Raw genomic sequence first — 22,364 nt, 5'->3', positions numbered from 1 at the left:
AAGACAAAGTGACTTAATTAATATGAAGATTAGAGATTTCATTACCAAGGTAAAAAGTGACAGTACAAAGTTAAATGCTTGACAAGGTCCATAAGTACTTATTACTTAGATTCTATGGGAAAAAAATCTGAAAATTTTACTGGTGTAAATTTCTTTTAACTTGACAGTGACCCCTAGCCAATGATCTTTGGCTTTCTCCACTTCATTATTTCTTTTTTGCAAAATGGAGGCTTAATTTTTTTTTTTTTTTTTAAAGTAGGCATTAAGTTCCTATAGGGCTTCCTAGTTTTAGGCAGTATTTCTCAGAACTTCACATCTGCACCACTGAAGGTTTATGGGAAGAGCTTAGGATACAGCACAGAAGAGCCCTATCCTTTATTTGATCACATAATTCTGTTCACTCATTTTAGAACAGCATATATGTACCACTGTACTCCTAACTATCCTAGAACTTGGGAGGGCTTAAGCTACATTTTGGCATTCAAAATTCATGGCAGATAAGATGGTGCGCAGACATTTGCTATTCTCTATAGGTTTCCAAGTTTTGTGGTGTGCAGAGAACTACTATAAAACCATAAACTCTGTGGGAGGAAGGATAAAGTCTTCACATTTTACACATCTGCAGATTAAAGTTGGTCATTGTGTAATGGTTCTATTTATTGATGCTTATCCTCCAGCCAAGGACAAATGATGAGGATCACTTTGACCTATATCAATTAGCATTTATCCCATTAAGAAGTGATTTGCAATCCTGGTGGGTTCATTTTAACTGCTAAATGAACCACAAGCATGTTCTTCATCCAGTTTCTTGGAACTTTGTACAGAGAATTCTAGTCAGTAAAATCGTAAATGAATACAAAGTATCATTTATGCTTTACAAGGTTCGAGAAAACTTTGAAAAGTGTAAACTTTCTAAAAGTGAATGTTTATCAGATTAAAGAAGTTTAAAGAATTAAGGAGAAAAATATTACAACACTTTAAAGTGTCTTCTAGTTTTAACCATTTTCAGGTGGCTCAGATGGTAAAGAATCTGCTTGAAATGCAGGAGACTTGGGTTCAATCCCTGTATCAGAAAGATCCCCTGGGAAAGGGAATGGAAACTCACTCCAGTATTCTTGTCTGGGAAATCCCAAGGAGAGGAGCCTGGAGGGCTACAGTCCATGACTTCACAGAGTTGGACACAGCTGAGCAATTAACACACAGACATAGATTTAACATAACACCCTGGCAATGCCAGTGACATACAGAATAACAAAATAACAAAGTGTAAGTATGAGGCCCATTCTTTTCATTATGTTTGTCAGAAGTTTTAAAAGCAATTCCTTTCGTTTCCCTGGGAATTCCTGATCCAGAGGGAAAAGCTCACTGGAATCAAGAATAGTTATCTTTAGGCAAAAGTCCTAGAACCAGACATCCTGGAAGGTGAAGTCAAGTGGGCCTTGGAAGCATCACTATGAACAAAGCTAGTGGAGGTGAGGGAATTCCATTTGAGCTATTTCAAATCCTAAAAGATGATGCTGTGGAAGTGCTGCACTCAATACGCCAGCAAATTTGGAAAACCCAGCAGTGGCCACAGGACTGGAAAAGGTCAATTTTCATTCCACTCCCAAAGAAAGGCAATGCCAAAGAATGTTCAAACTACCACACAATTGCTCTCTTCTCACATGCTAGCAAAGTAAGGCTCAAAATTCTCCAAGCCACGGTTCAACAGTACGTGAACCGTGAATTCCCAGATGTTCAAGCTGGGTTTAGAAAAGGCAGAGGAACCAGAGGTCAAATTGCCAACATCTGTTGGATCATTGAAAAAGCAACAGAGTTCCAGAAAAATGTCTACTGCTTTATTGACTATGCCAAAGCCTTTGATTGTGTGGATCACAGCAAATTGTGGAAAATTCTTCAAGAGATGGGAATACCAGACCACCTGACCTGCCTTCTGAGAAATCTGTATGCAGGTCAAGAAGTAACAGAATCGGACATGAAACAACAGGCTGGTTCCAAATAGGAAAAGGAGTACGTCAAGGCTATATATTGTCACCCTGCTTATTTAACTTATATGCAGAGTACATCATGAGAAATGTTGGGCTGGATGAAGCACAAGCTGGAATCAAGATTGCTGGGAGAAATATCAATAACCTTAGATACACAGATGACACCACCCTTATGGCAGAAAGCAAAGAACTAAAGAGCCTCTTGATGAAATTGAAAGAGGAGAGAGAAAAAGGTGGCTTAAAACTCAACATTCAGAAAACTAAGATCACGGCATCTGGTCCCATCACTTCATGGCAAATAGATGGGGAAACAATGGAAACAGTGACAGACTTTATCTTTTTGGGCTCCAAAATCACTGCAGATGGTGAATGTAGCCATGAAATTAAAAGATGCTTGCTCCTTGAAAGAAAAGCTATGATCAACCTAGACAGCATATTAAAAAGCAGAGACATTACTTTGCCAACAAAGGTCTGTCTATAGTCAAAGCTATGGTTTTTCCAGTGGTCATGTATGGATGTGAGAGTTGGACTATAAAGAAAGCTGAGCACCAAAAAAATTGATGCTTTTGAACTGTGGTGTTGGAAAAGCCTCTTTAGAGTCCCTTGGACTGCAAGATCCAACCAGTCCGTCCTAAAGGAAATCAGTCCTGAATATTCATTGGAAGGACTGATGCTAAGCTGAAGCTCCAATATTTTGGCCATCTGATGGGAAAAAACAATTCTTTGGAAAACACCCTGGTGCTGGGAAAGATTGAAGGCAGGAGGAGAAGAGGACAACAGAGGATGAGATGGTTGGATGGCATCACTGACTCGATGGACGTGAGTTTGAGCAAGCTCCTGGAGTTGGTGATGGACAAGGAGGCCTGGTGTGCTGCAGTCCATGGGGTCGCAAAGAGTCAGACACGACTGGGTGACTGAACTGAGGCAAGAGTCCACCTCTGATGGAATTTGAGCACAGACACTCTCTTAGAACAAGACTTCTATAAACGGGAGTTTGCTGTGCCATGCTGTCACCCAGTCGTGTCTTACCCTCTGTGACCCCACGGGCTGTAGACCCCCAGGCTCCTGTCCATGGGACTCTCCAGGCAAGAAGACTGGAGAGGGTTGCCATGCCCTCCTCCAGGGGATCTCCCCAGCCCAGGGATCGGACCCGGTCTCCCTCATTGCAGGTAGATTCTTTACTGAGCCACTAGGGAAGCCTAAGAAAACTGGAGTAGGTAGCCTACCCCTTCTTCAGGGGGTCTTCCTGACCCAGGAAGTCTCCCATACGTCAGGTGGATTCTTTACCAGCTGATCTACGAGGGAAGCCCCAGAGAATTTACTAGCCACTATTAAGCCAAACACCTTACTAATCGAGATGTAGTAAAGTAACTGTTAATGACCTGTCCACTTCTATCTCGTGCATTCATGTACAAGGATACGAGTGCCAAGTACAGTGAATGTAGCAGTGTTGTGGAATGCTGAGTCAGGGATGGATGCAAGGGGAAAGAGAACCCAGCCCTGCTCTCAGGGGACTGAGGGGCTGCGTGGGGTGGCAAGGGGAAGGGGAGGTTGGTGTGAAGATCAAACATGGCACGAAGACTCCAACTTCCTTTATGAGATTGAAACAGCAACAAAGCCTGTGCCACCTGACAAGTGTTGACTTATCTAGGAACCAAGGTCAAGTGGAATATGGAAGGAATTTAAGGTGGAATATAGACTCTATTTTATAAGCTGTTACTCTCTGCAAATGCACTTCATTAAAAAACAAAAACAAAAAAAAAACACACAAGAGACATCAGATGATCTAAGATCGTCACGATACTGTGATACTTCTCCCCTAATGACACATTCCAATCTCTTATTTAATGGAATACATTTTGACTATTGGGCACTATTTCTTGGTTTGGAGCCCTGTAGCTAACATATCTTCATTTAAGAGATAAAGCATGTAAAAAACTGCTGAGTGTGAAAAACTGTATAAATGTCAGATGTTTGTTTAAAAATACTCAGCTGCACTGAACCAGGGGTTCTCGTAGTATTGTCTATCTGCCGAATTTAATACCGTATCATTTACACTTTACCAAATCACACCAAATATGACACAGAGACAATTTGTTTAAGAAAAGTTTTACTAATGTGTTAATATTTCAGCAAAGTTATTGCAACGGGTTGAAAAGGCAGACAGACACACTATTATAGGCTATTATAAAGTAACAAGTTATACAATTAAAATATTACATAGAACTATGGGATTTACTGAATAACTAACAGACTCATAAAAGAAATTAAATCTGAAAGGTTAAATCCAGTATTAGCACCTACAACATCTCTGAAAGTAAAACTTTTAACTGTTTCATTCTCTCCTAATACATGTCTTATCCTTCTCCCCAAAACAGTGCTCTCAAACCCCAATGGTGAAGGGTATGGGAAGTCCCAATGCTGAGAACATACAGCCAAAAAAAGAACTCCAAACAGTGACTCAGGACTCGACAGTTTTAGCTGGAAATCACTTTTACTGAACTTGAACCAACCATACATGTTTCTGTGCACGGAATACTGTATATGATAAAGTCTATGGATCATAAGGACTGCCAGTAGGGATAGTTAAAAATTAGCAATATACAGTATTATTCCTATCAAATTTTTTTTTCTCTTAAGTTACATTTATAACAAAACTATAATTAAAATATTTATTACACTTGCTCATTACACATTAGGGACACAGCAGGGACATTTGAGTTTGATGGTTTAGCATCCACTTTATTGTGCTTACTTATTTTTATAAGGAACAAGCTACACATACCACATCTTCCCAATGTTCAAGGTGATGCAGTAATAATAGAATTCTAAAAAAAAAAAAAAAAAACCAAACCTGGAAAATGCATTAAATACTGCTTTAATTAGGAAATTGCTGTAATAAAACAAGTAACATAATACATTATTTTTCCAATGAGTTTCAGTTTGGGAAATTAAACAGCAGAACTAGATCTTTAAGCTTTGAGTCACAGCAAAACTGGTAGTTCTCTGAAATCTGGGCGATGTGTTAGCAAAACCAGACCCAGCCCACCCTTCACCAAAATCCTGGAGAAAAGCATTTCACGAATCTGGGGGGAGTAAGACTGAACATTGGCTAGGAAGTGACTTGCTGAAGCCCGAGGAATGATGAGAATGACTGGTACTGGTGGCAGGTCAGAAATAAACTGTGTGGGGCTGACCAACTGCATATTTTTTAATAGCTTTGAATGAAAAAAGTGAAATGCTTCACCGCGTTTTCTCAGAAACTGATCAAAAGATTGCAGAGTCCTACACGATTTGGAGACACAAAGTGGATGCTGAGCGACTAGAGGTCACTCCAGGTGCGGAATTTTAGAAAGTCAGTCCTTGGAGTGAATGGCACCGTGGCTCTGGCAGCAGATACGAAGGAATGATGCTCTGGAGAGGAGGTAGGGGGGACACTCTGCGGTCGGCCGGTGGACAGGTGAGGGTCCCAGCTGGAGGTGGGATCTGCAGTTACAGAGAGAAGCAAAGGTTTAGAAAGGGGCGCCGACTGACCTCCCAAGAGCAGCTGCTGTGACCGCCCAACGTGTGGCTGCAACTCCATTAACACAGGCTCTGGCTACTGAGATGCCCAGCTCTGTCTCATCTGCCGAAGGGGGTCCACGGCTCAAGGCTCCAGAGATCCAAGCCTGTACGTTTGCATCTCTGACCAGCCATGTCTCGAGAGGCAGCACAGCACAGGGGTGCGTGGCCAATCCAGGCCTGGCTGCCTCCTGTCTACCCGCCGGTTTGGGGCCCTGGACAAGTAACTGCAGTCCTCTGGGCCTCAGTGCCCTCGTATGAAAAACAGGGACACTGCCTCGGACCTCAGAGGGTGTTGTGAATGATGCAGGCACACAGCAGGCACCCACAAACCCTGGGTGTTTTTATTATCACTTATTTATCATGATGGATTAGTGCTACATTCTGTTTTTTAAGTAAAGATGATGATCTTAATCCGAAGAGAGAAAACAACCAACAGTTTGTTGAATGATTATCAAAAAAATTCAAACTTTTTTAAAAGGAGCAAAATATAACGTTCTTTTTTTTTTTTTTTTAAATAAAGGCCACCTCCATGATTTGTGTGCTCTTAAGTCATTAATTTTAATTCCCATATAATGCTCCAACCTGCAGACACCACGTACGCTTAAGAAAAATGACAGAACTGAATTCATTATTCTTAAAGAGTTTTCCCCTCTCCTCTAAGACCTCAGCCCACACAGGATCCCGGGTCTGAGGAACACACAGCTCTGAAAACTAAATTACACTGAACGAAAATATTTGCATTCATGAAATTACCACAAGTTCCTAATGTAAATCTCATTTCAAAATTTCACTGTTGTTGAATATTGATAGATTCGTCTCTGGTGTGCAATTGCTCCAAATCCCGCGCCACCTCAGGAAAACAGTGTATTAAAGCAATAAGAGCTGCAAAGTGAGTCATGACAAATGGGTTGTGCCAAGGCGGCGCAGCTGCAACTGATCAAACAGACGGATCCCAGCGGCCCGTCACAACAACCGCACGTGGGGCTCCCGGCTGCTCGTCTGAGAAATACCAGTGTGCAAACCGCACGTGAGAAAGTGTGTGAACAGGTAACACTAAGGGCTCCCAAACAAAGCCTCAGGAAAGAATAAAACCCATGGCAGAGGGTGTCATTATTCAGGTCTGTGGCTTGTAAGAACTCGGGGGACACATTCCCTAGAGCTCAGAGAAGGCAGCTGTGTATTAATAGCATTCAACAAATGGTACAGGGAAGACAGGATGTTATTTTTAAAAGGTATTGGAAAAGAAATGAAGGGGAAAAGCACCTAGAATAATGTGATGGACTCTTTCCTTTCTCCAGGTCTCTGCTGCTGCATGTACTTACACGAAGTATGGTGTAAAGACAAGGTTTTATGGTCAATCAGACTCGGGTTCCTAACCTGGGACTCATTAGATGTGTGACCTGGAGACCATCACTTAATCTCTTCCTATCTTGGTCTGCTTATCTGTAAAGTGGGGGAAATACTGGGCAGGATTCTTGTGAGAACTGGAAACACCGTCTGTGTAACACCTAGCACACAGCCATGCCCTCAAAACAGCGGCGAGCATCATTACTGCTGCCCTGGGAAGGAGCCTGTCTGCTCCGGTTGAATCTGTTTCTGAGCGGCCTCCCGTGAGTCCGCTGGGACAGCTGCCTGCGGACTCGGGCAGGACAGCACCACGGTAGAACACCACTGGGAGGTGGGGCGTAGGGTGGGAACAGGCAGAAATCGACAATTTTTTTGGTCACTTAGAAGGTACGGGGGCTTCCAGGTGATTCTTCCTACACATTCCCACCAGCATTCATCAATTCGTTGCTCAGTTGTTCAACGTCATTATAAGGATACGTGAGAACATGAACATTCTAAGGAAAATGAACATTTATGGTTCTACCCACTAGAGGTAAGGTTTCTTCTAAAGGGCTATGAAGCCACTTAGATACATGAAATATTTAGAATCTCCCTACTCTGAAATGGTTCTTTGGTTATTAAAGCCATTTGTCATGGCTATAATGACAGGGAAATCTGTCAGGGAAAAAAATGTCAGGGAAATATCTGAACTGATTTTTATGTGTAAGACCCATCTATTAAAATGTCCAGTATAGTTTTGAAATATTAAAATAAGACCCTCTCCCAAAACCCCCAAAACAAAGTAATAACAAAACCAGTCTGAAAACAACAAAGGGGGAAGAAAAAAAATCAGGATTAAACTATCACTTGGGTTAACAGAATTTGGGTTAATGGCACATTTTAAGTATCAAGTCAGTACAAAGAGTATGCCAGTATTTATAATGCAGGTGAGAAAATTTATGCATCCTACAAAATTACAAAAATGGCACATAAATCATACAATTTCATATTTACCTTTAATTCTATGGTTTATCTTCCACTGCTCATGCCTCTGTCTTCATAAATGGTAATTTCAATCTAAACAGCATGGCTGTTAAGAAAACACACTAGAGAACAGAACACAGAAAAAGAGACTATGGCAAGAAGATGGGTATGATCTCTGTGGACTTGTCTTTACTTAATTAAAAAAAAATTTATTTTTTGGCTGCACCTTGCGGCATGTGGGATCTTAGTTCCCTACGTGGGGCTGAACCTGCACCCACTGACTGGAAGCTCGGAGTCCTAACTGTTGGACCGCTAGGGAAGTCCCCCTTGTCTTTACTTATTTTTAATTACCATTTAAATAATTTTAAATTATTACTTAAGTAATTAAAATAATTATTATTTGCCTTACTTGTTTCAAATTATTAAAAATTTCTCCCGCCTAAGTTAAACATGGTGTTTTCCACACCTTGCTGAAAAATTTAAGAAATGTAATTGCTTGTGGTATACCACAGAACTCCTCTCCAAACATTATTTTTTAAAAGAAAAAAAGAACCTGAAAAAGGACACTTTATTGCAGAACTAAGGGTAGAGGGGGGCTCTTAACTGAGCATCCATAGTGAAGCAATGATGTCAGGGGTTCAAAACACCCTGAAATTGTATGCAAACTTTTTCTTGGGAGAGAGCTCATGATCTCTAAAAGTTTAAGAAACACTGCTACAAGTATAATAAAACTGTTGAAATTATTATCAGCCGGAAGGCCTGGGATTATCTGACCTAGGTTTTTTTAAAAAAAATTTATTTTACCCAGTTTTTTATTTTACTCGTTATCAAGCTAAATTATTATTATTTTTTGTGCAATTTTATTTACCAAATTACCTAAATAAACTGCGTGATTTTCAAAGTCAACTGCCTCTAAAATATGCACAGTTATGTCAAAGGTAATGAAATGATACATCTGGCAGCTGTAACTGATTTCAACGAGTCAGATGAACCCACGGAGCTGCGATTTATTTGGACGCCGAGCTCTCCGCGCACCGAGTTCATGCATTTCAAAGGGGCCTTTGGTGCAGCCTCTGCAGCTGAGACGCATGACTCACCCCACTCCCATTATTACTACAAGATGCTGCACAGCCACCAGGACTAAGGCAGCCCCGACACTCAACACTCCCGAGACCAGCACGGCCTGCGGGAAGGAGTCGTGCTGGAGGGAGAGTGTGCCTTCCGGCAGCAGAGCCCGGGGCAGGTACCGAGATGGAGAGAAATTCTCTCTGGCCAGGGCCGACGGGGCCATCAGATGTTTAGACCTCATGATCTGGACTGAAAAGATACAACTCGCAGTCCTCTCTCGATGGGATCTGTCAGGAGGAGGCCTTGGGGGGCGTAGATCTTCTCATTCTGCTCCTGGATGTATTTGGAGACTTTCTTCAGGACCTGACCAAAGAGAAACAACACAGCTCTCTTATCAGCTTCATCAGATTTTCCTTGTGAGTTATTCAGCTGAACTTCAAAATATTCAGGCAGTGGAATTAGTTTTCAAAGCAAGACGTGGGTGTTCACGTGGAGGGACAGCTCTGACTCCGTGGCTCATGCCCCGGGTCCCCAACACCGCCGCCCCCCCCCCGACCCCCCATCCTCCAGTCCTGAGTCCACACAGCCCAAGTCCAAACAGAGATACAGCCACGCGGCTTCCTCCTGCCCCTTCCCTCCGTCCTGGATACGGAGAAATGTGGAGGTGACCACAGACACACACGTTACGTGCCTTCCCCTTCCCTACTCAGGAAATGTGACATGTGACCTCCTCTAATATCAGGGACAGCTTCTGGCTCTCTCTTTCTCCTGGACACTTGAGAGACGCTTCTCGGGACTTCCCTGCAGTCCAGTGGTCAGGACTCGGCGCTCTCACTGCTGAGGGCCCATCTGAATGCCCGATCGGGGAACTCAGATCCCACGAAGTGTAAGGCATGCACACACCCCCCCACACCGCCCCCACGACCAAAGAAAAAGAAAGAAAGAACTGCTTTCTCCGCTGTACATTTTCATCAATTTAAAGTCACAATACAAAGCGGGCCTATAACAAAGGGAGTCCAGTGCATCTAAAACTGAAAAATCCGATTCCTTCATCGAGCACGCTTGTGCTGGCTGCCACGGAGGTTCCGGCGACCAGGGTCTCACGCCGGCTCCTGGCCTGCATGGGAGGCTGCTCCGCAGCCTGCTCTTGTGTCCTAGATGGGAACCTCAATTTATAAGTTTAGCATTAAGGTTGTAAATGTCAAAGCAAATGTAGACAAAAACCAGATAGGATAAAAAGCAACTTCTGGAAATTGCCAAATCTTAAGCTTTATTAAGGGCAATTCTGAGACAGATAACCTAGAAGAAAATAAATCTTAATAGCGATACACAAAATCAAAGAGTCACATGTTTTATTTCAGATTCAAGGTCATTATAATCCTTTGCTGGCTCTAATCTTCAAAGAGGCTTTGATCCAATTCTTTAATTACTGTATGTTTCCTTAAATTCACACTACCAGAATATGATAAAGTCGCAGATAAATGTGATCACAACATAAAGGGAAAAAAAGAACTGTATGAAAATAAAGCTGGAAATGAAGAAATCTGATTTAACTGTGGGTCTATAATGTACCAGGCCAAACCAACATATTAGAATGATAAAATGTAGTTGCTTTGGCATAAACTGATTTAGAATTGAAAACTATGCTGTTTATATAACGGATTTTCTCATTGAAGGACAATAAACAGTCTATTCAGTTTACATCTCTGGGGAATAATACAATCTCATGTTTTACGTTTTTTTAAAAAGAGCATGATTTTATTAAAAGAGCCATCTGCAGGGTTATGAAGTAATGTAAGAATACTATTTCTAAAGAAAAGACTTTTTCACCTGATTTCCTAAAGTATGTATGTCATTCTCCTATTTTCAACTCTCAAAGAATTTGAGCAGTGCCTGTTCTTTATGAGCAAAAAAAAAAAAGAAAAAAATCTCAGTTCCTCTCCACCAGCATCTGTCAATCATGCTAAAATCATGCTAAAAAGAGGGGAAGCAAGTCACCCATGAAGGTGCCCAACTCAGGATTCTCCCTCTTCTCTCTAACTTCCTTCTGTGTTCACCTGCAGGGCTGGAGACCGGAGAGCCGGGCTCCCCTCGCCCCGTCCATTGACACTGGGGGGACAGTGAGAACCCAGCCGGCATGGCTGGCTTCAAAGAAAGGAGTCCTTCACGCAGCTCTCCTCCCCGCCTCGAGTACAGGTTATTAGCAAAGACACAGCCATCCTTTATTCGATCCAAGCATAACTCTGTTGTGCGAGGCTTTGTTTAAACTTTGGTAACACTCATGGACACTTGGGTTTCAGTTCAGAAAGAAGACAATCAGCTTTCCTTGGATACCAGCTGCAAATCCTCCTACAGCACCGCAGTGAAGACAGCACCGTGCTAACCCAGATGTGTTGTTAGCAACAGAAAACTCACCGACGTGCGTCAACCTGTACCTCACTCCGGACAGGACAGAGCACCGTTCTCGCCCTCAAGGAACTCTGTGTTGACGTTTTATTCATACTTCACTATTTTTAGTAAATCGTTGTTAAAACAAACTATAATACTGAGCAAAATTATCTGTTACCTTCAAACCTGCAATAAAAACCTCAATTTGTATAGTATTTACAAAGCTAAACACTCAGACCTCAGGAAAGGCAATTGTCCTCTTTGAGAATAAGCCTCTCAAAGCCCTCGAGGAAAGATAACCGAGGTGGGGCTGAGTGAGAGGCCCAGAGGCTTAGTGTTTCCAGAAAGCTCTGAGTCCTCTGACTGTGCTCTTTTCAGACCACAGCCCAGGGGCAGCAGGGACGTCTCTGGCGGACGAACGTAGCAACTGCTCCTGAAAGAAGAAGGTTCCACAGGCCCGTCTGTTCCCTGATTATAATGGGCGGCGATGGAGAGGACTAACACTGAAGCCTTTATCTTCATTGTAAATCAATAAATAGCACATTATAGGGGGAAAAAAAGCGTGATTGTTCTAGTGGGTTTTAAAAGGCCTATTTACAATCTCAAAAAATTTAACCCACGCGACAAAGTGTAAGTGTCATTATACTTGGCTTACTGTTTGTAGACTGGAAGTTTTAGTGTTTAAAACAATAAAGACTAAATGACTCAATTTTGTCCCTTCATAAAGTAGAAAATAATAGCACAGGAATTCCTGAGGGGCAAACTGGAGAGAGGGAGTGGCTGAGTGCTCTAACATTTTTATCATCTTATCAAAAATACAAATACACATTTACAATGTTTTCTTTTAAAAGTACATGGAGATTATATCTTTATTATGACCATTCCAGTTATGTACTTTGCATGATCTAGTCAATTCATGTCCAAATTTCTAATATAAAATCACATATTTCTAAAATGTGCCATAAATTTGGGTTTCTTGACTGATTTTATTGGGTCTTTATTTGCTTTATAATACTTACTCTGTAAAAGAGACCTTAATTAGACCTGTAAAATAATACCTTATATGTTACTTATGAACTCAAGTCCATTATTTTCTGATGTTGAGAACTGCCTTCCAAAATTAATAATCAAAATAATCAAATAATAATCAAAAAAGATTTTAATTGAGTTGCTAAATGTTTTAGTAAAGAAACTAGCAGCTGCTAAAAAAGATTACTTATACACTTATACACTCAAGGTAAAAAAAAAAACCTGTACATGTAAGCGCACACGTATCTGATTAAAACATATATATACACACACGCTAACTTGATTTTTAAGTCTATCTTAAGAAAACTTTATTTAGCACCTGCCATATGTAAGGCAATTTATTAATGCAAAGATCCATTACATTTCTTTTTTGGATTTACCTTTTTTGTTTTTTAAACAATGCTAATTACTGCTATCCAGCAAAATGACTCAGTTACACATGTACACACGTTCTCTTTCATATTCGGTTCCATGATGGTTTCTTTCCTATGTCTCCTGGTCTGCTTCTGCTAACACCCACCCCCACTCCTTGGCAACCACCAGCCTAAGACCCACTTACAACTGAGAACTCAGATTTGGAGAGATGAACTTGCCCATGACTCAAAACTAGGAAATGACCTGGCTGGCACCCAATTATCAGTTTCTTTTTAAAACTGATGCCAGAGGCAGGTATCTGTTATCTGTTTTAGCAAAGGCACACACAAAAATAACTTAATTAAAATCTTATCAACAAATTTAAAAACTACAGTGAAATAACAATTCAAGCATGTAATATTTCATGAGGCATGAATAAAACACTCTGGAGGACATATTTCTGCCTTAAGTTGACGACATTACACGTCTTCGACAGCCACGTGGCATGACTGTCTTATTACCTGCGCGTGCCCAGCCCTCCCCGCCCACCCCCTCCCGTGGTCAGTGGCTCCTCAGCGTGCCCGGCTCCTCCTCCACCACCTCGTCCCCTGGATCCGCTCACCTCCTGCCATCCCTGCCGCTCCCTCCCTGCCCAGGCTCTCCTCCTCTCCTGCTGGACTTCTACGAAGTGTCTCACTCGCACTTTTATACCTTTCTTCCCCAGAGCCAAGAAATCTGTTTAAAGTGAAAATCAGATCCTACCACCCTACTGCCTGAAAAGTTGCAGTGATCCTTCCCTGCCTGGAAATCAAATCTAAGCCTCTCTCCATGGAGCACACACTCCACGGGGCAAGACGCAAGTCTCCTCACCTCTCCCGTCACCTCCGCCCTCCCCTCCTCCGCATGGGGGACCCACGCTCTGCGCATCCTCCTCCATCCTCCTGAAAGGCCCCAGGCTCCCCATCCTTCACATGGCAGCTAAATGTTAGCACCCCAGAGGCCCTTTCTGACCACCCCATCTAAATTAGTCTCTCTGGTTATGTTCTATCCTAGGGAAGCTTGGTTTTTTTCCAAGGCATTTATCACAACTTACAATTCTGTGGGCTTTGTTTCCTTAGGATCAGTTTTTACCAGACTTATAAATTCCACAACGTCAGTAACCATGTGTGCCCATTCGGTTATATCCTCTGCACAGTGCTTAGCAGAGTAGGTGTTCAACAAATATTAATCGAATGGATCCCACGTCCCTTCACTCACCAAAAGTATCACTAAAGAGAAGCTGCTAAGACAAAACAGACTGAAAGTGGATACGGATCCTTTGTGACTTCTGATGTGGAATGTTAAGCAGGAAAGAACATGTGTGACATGGAGAAGGACATAAACTACCTGTTTAGCTCTTTCAATGTTCACTGGGGGGCTCACACCAGGATGGCAAAGAAGAACACAGCGGCACGTTCAGCCTACGGCTCAAAATATTGGAGCCGCACCTGTGTCCGCTCTCCACCATGTGGAGTGCAAGACAGTCACGGGGAGATGTCGGCCGGGTGGTGTGATACTTAGCTCCTTAGAGCCTTCCCTTTCTAAACGTGGTCAGATCGGAATGATCTACTAGGGCTCTACTGTGATCAATGTACATCCATTCATTTCACACACAACGAGTGCCTCCTACGCCCAAGGCCTCGTGCTAGGCATCGAGAGGGAGACACTGTCCTTGATCGCAAGAAAAACACACACTTGACGGGCAAGTAAGACAGGAATATAAATGCTACATTCCTTGGCAGAGAGTGCTTAAGTACCAGAAAACAGAGTCCAGTAAAGCGCTGTGGGGACAGAGAGGAGAGAAGGAACCCAACTAGGAGAGCAGATGAAAAGTCAGCTGAAAGGGGGACCGAGGACTGAGGCAATCCGGACATGGGAAGGGCATTTCAGGGGGAGGAAGACTTCTCAGAGGGTGCGCCTGGCTGAAACACAAAGTGAGGATGGGGTGAGAGAGGGCTGGGAGGGGGCTTGAGCAGGCCCCTCACGCTGCAGGAGAGGCATGGCTGTGTTTCACGACACTGCAGCTGTTTGGAAAAGGAAGAGGAAAGAGGAGGAGGAAAGAGGGGAGGCAAGGAGAGGAAAGAGGATCTGAGGCTGTGGTGTTGGTCTGGGAGAGACGTCACAAGGGCATAAATCAGGTGTCATAAAGTTAATGAATGGGAAAACGGAAGACAGCTCGGTCTGACTACTGATACAATTTCCCTCTTCTCGACCCCTACCCGAAGATGCTGGGCGAAAAAGACGGGGTGCCACTGAACAAGTGGGGGGTGTGAGGCTTGACTTTCGGACCCCTGAGTTGAGAAGCCAGTAGCTCTGGCTCCAGCAGACAGTTCAAAGGGAAGACAAGGACTCAGGTGGGAGGAGAAGATGGAGGGTAGAAATTGGGGAAATAAAAACTCAGTACTCTTCTATGTGTCTGGTCGTAGAAGCAACAATAAAATCTGAATTATTATTACTGTAAAAGGCCCCTTAAATTTTATAGCAAGTGTCACCATGTAAACATAACCTGTAACAAACCCATTTTTTTTTTTTAATGATTGTAAGAGATTGGGAAAACACAGGTAGGCTTACCTTCTCATAGTGAGTTTCCATGCACAAGAAGATGGTGTACGCTGTTAGACAAGCCAGGCAGCCTTCCAGATACGACTGGCCCCCGAGCTTCTCGGCCTCGGCATAAAGGTTATTTAGGGTCCGAACTGTTTCTTCAAATTGCTGCCGATCAATCTGTACAGAGAAAAGAATTTTAACATAAGTTTTGGAAAAAAAAAAGATGAACACCTCATTCCTGCTTTCGATCCCTAATTAGGTCACTGTTTTGTCAACATTCTTATCTGTCAGCAAACAAACTTTTAGGTGATTAAATCTGGATCTAAGTTGCTGAAACTGGTTAGTGTTTGTTTAGTTTCATCCTTCTTTTGGACACTGTGCTATGTCCAGGCTGAAAAGGGTGTCTCCCGATCCTCTGTGCTGAATCACAAGTAACTTAATTAAATAACACAGTCCTTCCGGCCCTCCATTCTCCCACGTTCACATTTACAGAGCTCGTAGCATCGGGCATCTCCACAGGCCTTGGAGAAAGATGAGCAAGGCACTGACTCGTCCTCACGGCATTTAGTCATGAGCCTAACAGACACGGAACAGTGGAAACACAAGAAGCCAACAGAACGCTGGGACTGAGGCGTGCGTGAAGTACGTGGGGGCACCCGAGGAGGGGCGGCATGCTCCCCTTACCTGGAAAGGGCAGGTGATCTTAAATCGTGGTCCCTAAATGCCAAAAAGGGGAGTAAGGACACTCTCAGCAGATCAAAAGGGGCAAACTCGGTATGATCTCCCATCTCTTTTACAGTAACTACTTGGTTACTAAGAGCTCGCGCTGGAAAAGGCAAAATCTCCCACTACCGCAGGGCTCTTCTCACCAAGGACGCCTATGACCTTTCTCTAGTCCATGATGCCATCACCTAACACGTGTACTAACACGACTGTCATATCTCCTTTTCTCTGATCACCTACTTTCACTTTCTTCTTCCACTATCCCTTTCCTTTCTTCTTTTAACAGTACTTTGTCTATTTCAAACCTCCATAGGAATTTCAGGGCCCATGGTAGAGCATTTCACCCAATTCTATCATTCTCGGTAGGTAACAAAGCCCAACTTATCTGTCCTTATCCTCAGCCTGCTCTCACACAGTATCCCCCTTATTCCTAAAACTAATACCCACTTACATATTAATTCTTTCCTTTATGCAGGCTTTACATAGAAGCAGACTCAGAAAGAAACTCCAAAAACCTTAACATACACTTTGAGACAGAACATTTCCGAATTTCCAAAACATTTCCAAAATTATGCTCCAAGAACATAATTCTTTGTTAACAGATGATCAACCTTAAGCTATTAAAAAACCTTTAGGTAAGAGGCAGCTGCCTTGTCCTTCATGTGGAAAATGGTGAAGATTCAATGAGCCAAACGCATGAAAATCTTAAAGTGGTGGTGACTCAACCTGCCTTTTAAAAGGAGCTACTTTAAATCTCCCAGAACAGGAGTGTTTCCGACGAGGGCTGGGTGGGTGTGGACAGAGCTGGGAGCCAGGGCCACCACTTGAAGATGTGCCGTGTCACTAATGGTCACCTAGGCAACCTGTCACCATTCCCAGGACACAGTCTTAGGGGAGAACTGCTCAGTGAACAAGTGTTGATGGTAAATTGTTATCTCCACCTGGTTCTCCCAAAGTTAATGTCTTCTGTTTGCTCATCAGTAAAACCATGAAAGTCCAAACAATTTCAAACACTCGCACTTGATTTATCTACAATGTTATGATCTGAAAAAGAAACTTCTCTGAATTATTTATGTTTCTTTGGATAGAAATTAAAAACTAGGTGATCCAACCCAGAAACTTTTTTTTTTTTCCGCCACACCAGGTGGTCTGTGTGATCTCAGTTTCCTGACCACGGACTAAACCTGCGCCCCCTGCCTTGGAAGCGCTGAGTCTTAACCACCAGACGGCCAGGCAAGTCCCCAGCCCAGAAACATTTGATTTCTTTCCAATCTAGAATTACAGATCCTACCAGAAACACTAATTCTTAAAAGTTATTCCACGACTGCAATGCTTTACAGGATGGAGGCAAATCATAAACCATTTTTAAAAAAACTTAAAAATCCAAGGTGAAGATTTTTTTAAGTTTAATTTAAAAACAAACAAACAAAAAAAAAGGTGGGAGTTCCCTGGCAGTCCAGTGGTTAGGTTTTGGCACTTTCACTGCCGAGGGCCTGGGTTCAATCCCTGGTTGGGGAACTAAGATCCTGTATGCTGTGCAGCGTAGCCCCCCAAAAGAGGCTAAAAAAAAAAGTTAAGAGTTTCTTGGAAAGGTTTAAAAAAAGCATGAGAAGCAGCAGTAAAGGCGAGGACACACAACATGAAGGGCTCTGCGGGGCAGCCCAGCCTTGCTCACACGCCCTGCTGGCTCCACGAAGCACGGCCGTCAGCGGTCCCCTCTGGGTACCTGGACACCGACACAGCAGCTATACCGGCATCTGGAGGTTTGTCCAGTTGGAGCTATCTGGACCAATAAACAGTGGAAGTCTGAATGGAAATAGGAGTCAGGCTCGTCTCCCCAGAATTTTTGTTTCGTATTGAACTATCTGCTGAAAGCAACAGGCTGAAGCTTATCAAAGGTAACAAGTCAGAGGTGATTTCTACTGACCGGCTGTAGAGACATAGTTTTAAAGGGATGCAGGGAACAAATGCCTCAATGATAGCTCACTCACTTCTCTTTCTGCCCACACCAAGGGTTCCTAAGATGTCTGTATGCTGGCTAAAGTTAAGAATCGAGCTTTCCTTTAATGAAATGTGGCGACAAAGCGCTTACACATCAAAGTATTACGTTCTCAGAGGCAGTGAGAAAGTAAACTTGTTAACACACAGAACTTGTTCTTACTCCCAAATTAAAGGGTACAAATGTGTGTGTTTAATGCTTTAAAGTCATACAAAACAGCTGTATGTTTATTCCTCTCTCTATTACATTGCCAAGTACGACGTTCTCACCAAGGGAGACGCAGCCTCAGTGGCAGCCCAATCAGCACAATTTCTAGGTTAAGCAGTAGAGAAACAAAGAAAGAAACCTTTCAATTTTCCATCAAACAAAGCAAGGAAAATTTAAACCTGTAATTTAAATTTAATCTCAACACACTTAAAAAAAAAAAAAATCAAAGCTTCCCCAAACAGTTTAAAGTATAAGCTAGTGTTTTAACCCAAACATTTAAAAAGAAAAAAAAAAATTTCACGGGTAGCTCAGCTGATAAAGAATCTGTCTGGAACGCAGGAGATCTTGGTTCAATTCCTGGGTCGGGAAGATGCCCTGGAGAAGGGATAAGCTACCCACTCCAGTATTCTTGGGATTCCCTGGTGGCTCAGATGGTAAAGAATCTGCCTGCAATGTGGGAGACCTGGGTTTGCTTCTTGGGTTGGGAAGATCCCCTGGAGAAGGACATGGCAACCCACTCTAGTATTCTTGCCTGGAGAATCTCCATGGACAGAGGAGCCTGGCGGGCTATATTCCATGGGGTTGCAAAGAGTCTGACATGACTGAGCGACTAAGCGCACACACACACAGTACTCAGAACATAAAATAAAGGCTCCACCACACACAGAGTTGAAGGCTCAAGTCTGATTCTGCATAAATAGACTTGGCTCAATTATGAGCTGGAAGTTTGACTTTTAAATCCTTTAAACAAAGCATCAAGTGACATCCAAACAAGTGTGGGGTGAAAGAGTTGTTTACATTCTGATCTGAAAGCACATAAACAGTATTAAGTCAGAGTTTCCCTAAGAGACTTAAAAGTGAAACATTTGATCTATTTCATATAAGTACTAAAAAGGCCTGTTAACTGTAATGCTAAATTATTTAAAAAACCACATTCAGTAGCTCTAGCCAACAGGCAACTTGCTCAATTTCTATCTTCTCAAACCACCACAGAGGTGTCCAGCTAGTGTCAGGCTGAGTTATCTCGTAATGTGGCGACAACAAACTGCAACAATTACAGGGCATGTAACAAACAAACTAATCTACAAATCATCTTTATAAGGTGTGCTGGGTCCTTAATTTGCATTTAAAGAAACATACTTGGGCCACTAACCTGCTGAGGGTTCTAAGTCAAGCCAAAGCACACAGTCATTGATCTTTGTTGATCTTCCCACCTTGGCAGTCAGGTAGAACGACCTACCCCCCCACAAACTAATTTTAAGTGACTGCTGCACATTGCTCCAGGATATGCTCATCGACACCTGCCTACTCCACAGCCAGCACTTCACAGCTCCACACCCATGCCCAATCACCCCTGACTCCCTCACCCTCTTGTCAAAGAGGAAAGAACCACAAAATCTGCTCCCATCTAACCAGAAGCTGACCTCTGAGCAGGACACAACAGTCAGGTTCAGGTTACAAACCTCAAGACCAGACAGTCTGTCTTTGGGTGTGTGAACACACCTAGGCACAAGAAAACACATACATAGGCTCACTTCGCTGCACCTTTACAGTGAGATCCAATGACCATTATTATTCTTTTTACTAAGTCTGAAAAAAGGGGAAACACCCCTTCCTGAGCGCAAGACCGCCCAAAGGACCCACATTCTGATGACAGTTCTGACCCACAGGCCAACAAAAGTCGGCTCCCAGCGATAATCAGCACGAGGAACCAGCTGAGGGCCTCGTTCTGAGATTACTTCCCTGCCCAGACCCATGCACTGCTCTGGTTTTCAAGGTTCAGAGAAGGCCTGTCTGCGCTGCCCAGCACAGCACCGAATAATAAACCAGCACAAGCGGCGGGATGCCCGTCACTCGGATGGTGATCTCCTTTGAGTGGTGAGGTTGGAGAATGCAGCTTACACAACACGCGGAGGTGGGTGGCCGGGAGGGTCAGGAATCAAGCGCCTCATCACTGAGGTCAGTAACCCGGGATGGGGTGGGGTGGACGGCGGCGTACCGATTCCGGCCCAGGCCATCATCAGGTCACCCGGCCCGGCGGCTTGGCCTCATTCCTCCTGCTCCCGACACCGGGTCTTGCTTACCAGCCCCCTCCTGGCACAGCCCTGGCCCAGGCCCCTGCTGTGCCCGGCCCCTCCCGGACCCGCACCCCACCGTCGCCCTGGCCCCAGAGCAGGTGCGGGGAGCCCGGCTGCGTACCCGGTTCTCCAGCTCCGCGGGGAACTTGGTCTGGAACTGGCAGCGGGTGCCACTGCTGTAGTCTCGCTGAATGAAGACCTTCCCGGACACCGGCGCCTGCTGCGGCCTCATGGCGAGGACAGGACGGGCCGCGCTGCGGGTTCGGGGGACACCAACCACGGTCATACCCCCGGCCTGGACCCAGGACCACGGCCCGCCAGCCCCGCAGACACACCCAGCGCCCAGAGCGGCCCAAGGCCCCCCGGCCCCACTCCCCTTCACCCATGCTGGAACCACGGCCCTTCAGCTCCCTCCCCTGCCCAGGCCCCGCGCCCCCCCACAGCCCGGTTCGGCCCGGGAAACACGAACCCGCCTCCTCTGCCCTCCAGCTGCTGTCGCAACGCCTACGCCGCCACTTACGTCCTGCCGCAAAAGGCCTCTTTTCCACCCCACCCCTCCCCGCCCCTCTGCTCGAGCACCTACCTCAAGTCTAGGACCCACCCTCTCCTCCGGCCGTAAAGCGATCCTGTCGAGACTGCGCGCTACCGTGCGGGGACGCGCTGTGGGCGGGGCCCGGGCGGACTCCGCCCCCCGCCCTGCCCGTAGGAGTCCGGCTGGAAGGAAGAGGCCGGGCGGGGCTGCGGGGCGGGGCTGCGGGGCGGGAGCCGGGGCGGGGTCTCAGGCCCGGGGGGGTGGGACTGCGGGCCCGGGGGGGCGGGGCCGCAGGATCCGCTGGGCCTGGCGGCGGGGAGAACGGTGCAGACTGAACTCCCCAGAGGGTTCTTGGCCTGTAGGCTGGGGATTTCTGCCCTGTGTCATTTCCCTGCTGTGTCATTTTCTCGTTCGTCGTGCGGACAGAGTTTCTAATCACTGACTGTAAGGTTTTATTTTCGCTTTTGATTGGAGCTCTCAGTTTACACGTACAAAACAAACCGCTCACACGCATCCCCTCCTCCAGCTTTCCTGGAGGTGTTGTCTTTTCCTTCCACCCCAAAGATTTTCATCCAGCACCCCAGCCTCCACCCCTCACGTGACCTGAGAGGCTTGTGTGGGCCCTTGGCGCCCTCCCCAAGCTCAGCATACCTTTGCAAGGCAGCCACAGAAGGCCCTGGTGTGTCTGGCTGATACACTATTCCACCTTAACCTTTGTTTTGCTTTCCCAGGTTTCAATTACCACCTCTCCCTCCAGTCATCTTCAATCTGAAAAGATGAAATGGAAGTTTCCAGAAATAAACAATTCATGTTTTAAATTGTGTGCCTATTTTGAGTCAGTTCAGTTCAATCGATCAGTCCTGTCCGACTCTTTGCGACCCCATGGACTGCAGCACGCCAGGCTTCCCTGTCCATCACCAACTCTCAGAGCTTGTTCACATTCATGTCCATCAAGTCGGAGATGTCATCCAACCATCTCATCCTCTGTCATCCCCTTCTTCTCCTGCCCTCAATCTTTCCCAGCATCAGGGTCTGTTCCAGTGAGTCAGTTCTTCACATCAGGTGGCTAAAGTATTGGAGTTTCAGCTTCAGCATCAGTCCTTTCAATGAATATTCAGGACTGATTTCCTTTAGGACAGACTGGTTGGATCTCCTTGCAGTCCAAGGGACTTTCAAGAGTCTCCTCCAACGTAACAGTTCAAAAGCATCAATTCTTTGCCGCTCAGCTTTCTTTATGGTCCAACTCTCACATCCGTACATGACTACTGGAAAAACCATAGCTTTGACTAGACGGATCTTAGTTAGCAAAGTAATGTCTCTGCTTTTTAATATGCTGTCTAGGTTGGTCATAGTTTTTCTTCCAAGGAGCAAGCATCTTTTAATTTCATGGCTGCAATCACCATCTGCAGTGAGTTTGGAGCCCCCCGAAATAAGGTCTCTCACTGTTTCCATCTATTTGCCACGAGGTGATGGGACCAGATGCTGTGATCTTAGTTTTCTGAATGTTGAGTTTTTTTTTTTGTTTTTTTGTTTTGTTT

The 22,364-nt window shown here is 44.5% G+C and overlaps 1 protein-coding gene across 4 annotated transcripts; it reads right to left on the bottom strand.

Annotated features, from left to right (window-relative positions):
• Positions 1 to 4,081: 4,081 nt before the first annotated feature.
• GOLGA7 (golgin A7) lies at positions 4,082 to 20,979 on the bottom strand. 4 transcript variants are annotated; one of them, XM_043454023.1, is made up of 6 exons: positions 20,878 to 20,979; positions 20,416 to 20,548; positions 15,312 to 15,464; positions 9,192 to 9,293; positions 7,893 to 7,955; positions 4,082 to 5,474 (listed from the first exon to the last, which is right to left on the bottom strand). In XM_043454023.1, the coding sequence occupies exons 2-5, from the start codon at positions 20,524 to 20,526 to the stop codon at positions 7,908 to 7,910; spliced, it is 414 nt and encodes a 137-aa protein (XP_043309958.1). In that variant the 5' UTR covers positions 20,527 to 20,548; positions 20,878 to 20,979; the 3' UTR covers positions 4,082 to 5,474; positions 7,893 to 7,907. The 4 variants fall into 4 exon arrangements, with proteins under 4 accessions (XP_043309958.1, XP_043309959.1, XP_043309956.1 ...); XM_043454024.1 differs by lacking the exon at positions 20,878 to 20,979 and adding an exon at positions 20,764 to 20,842; XM_043454021.1 differs by lacking the exon at positions 20,878 to 20,979 and having other exon boundaries at positions 7,893 to 7,960; positions 20,416 to 20,723.
• Positions 20,980 to 22,364: the final 1,385 nt, after the last annotated feature.

This window comes from Cervus canadensis, chromosome 31, assembly GCF_019320065.1.
Source record: "Cervus canadensis isolate Bull #8, Minnesota chromosome 31, ASM1932006v1, whole genome shotgun sequence".
Classification (NCBI taxonomy): Eukaryota; Metazoa; Chordata; class Mammalia; order Artiodactyla; family Cervidae; genus Cervus; species Cervus canadensis.
Note: the sequence above shows the minus strand (reverse complement) of the source record. Positions and strands in the feature narration are given on the sequence as shown.

Bases quoted from the DNA above. Each gene is read 5' to 3' on its own strand.
- GOLGA7 (XM_043454020.1), bottom strand. From the start codon at position 20,580: ATGACCGTGGTTGGTGTCCCCCGAACCCGCAGCGCGGCCCGTCCTGTC. The intron at 15,465-20,415 runs GTACGCAGCCGG...TTCTCTGTACAG, and splicing joins CCGCGGAGCTGGAGAACCGG to ATTGATCGGCAGCAATTTGA. The intron at 7,956-9,191 runs GTATCTTTTCAG...CATGCTGTTTAG, and splicing joins TCGAGAGAGGACTGCGAGTT to ATTGAAATTACCATTTATGA.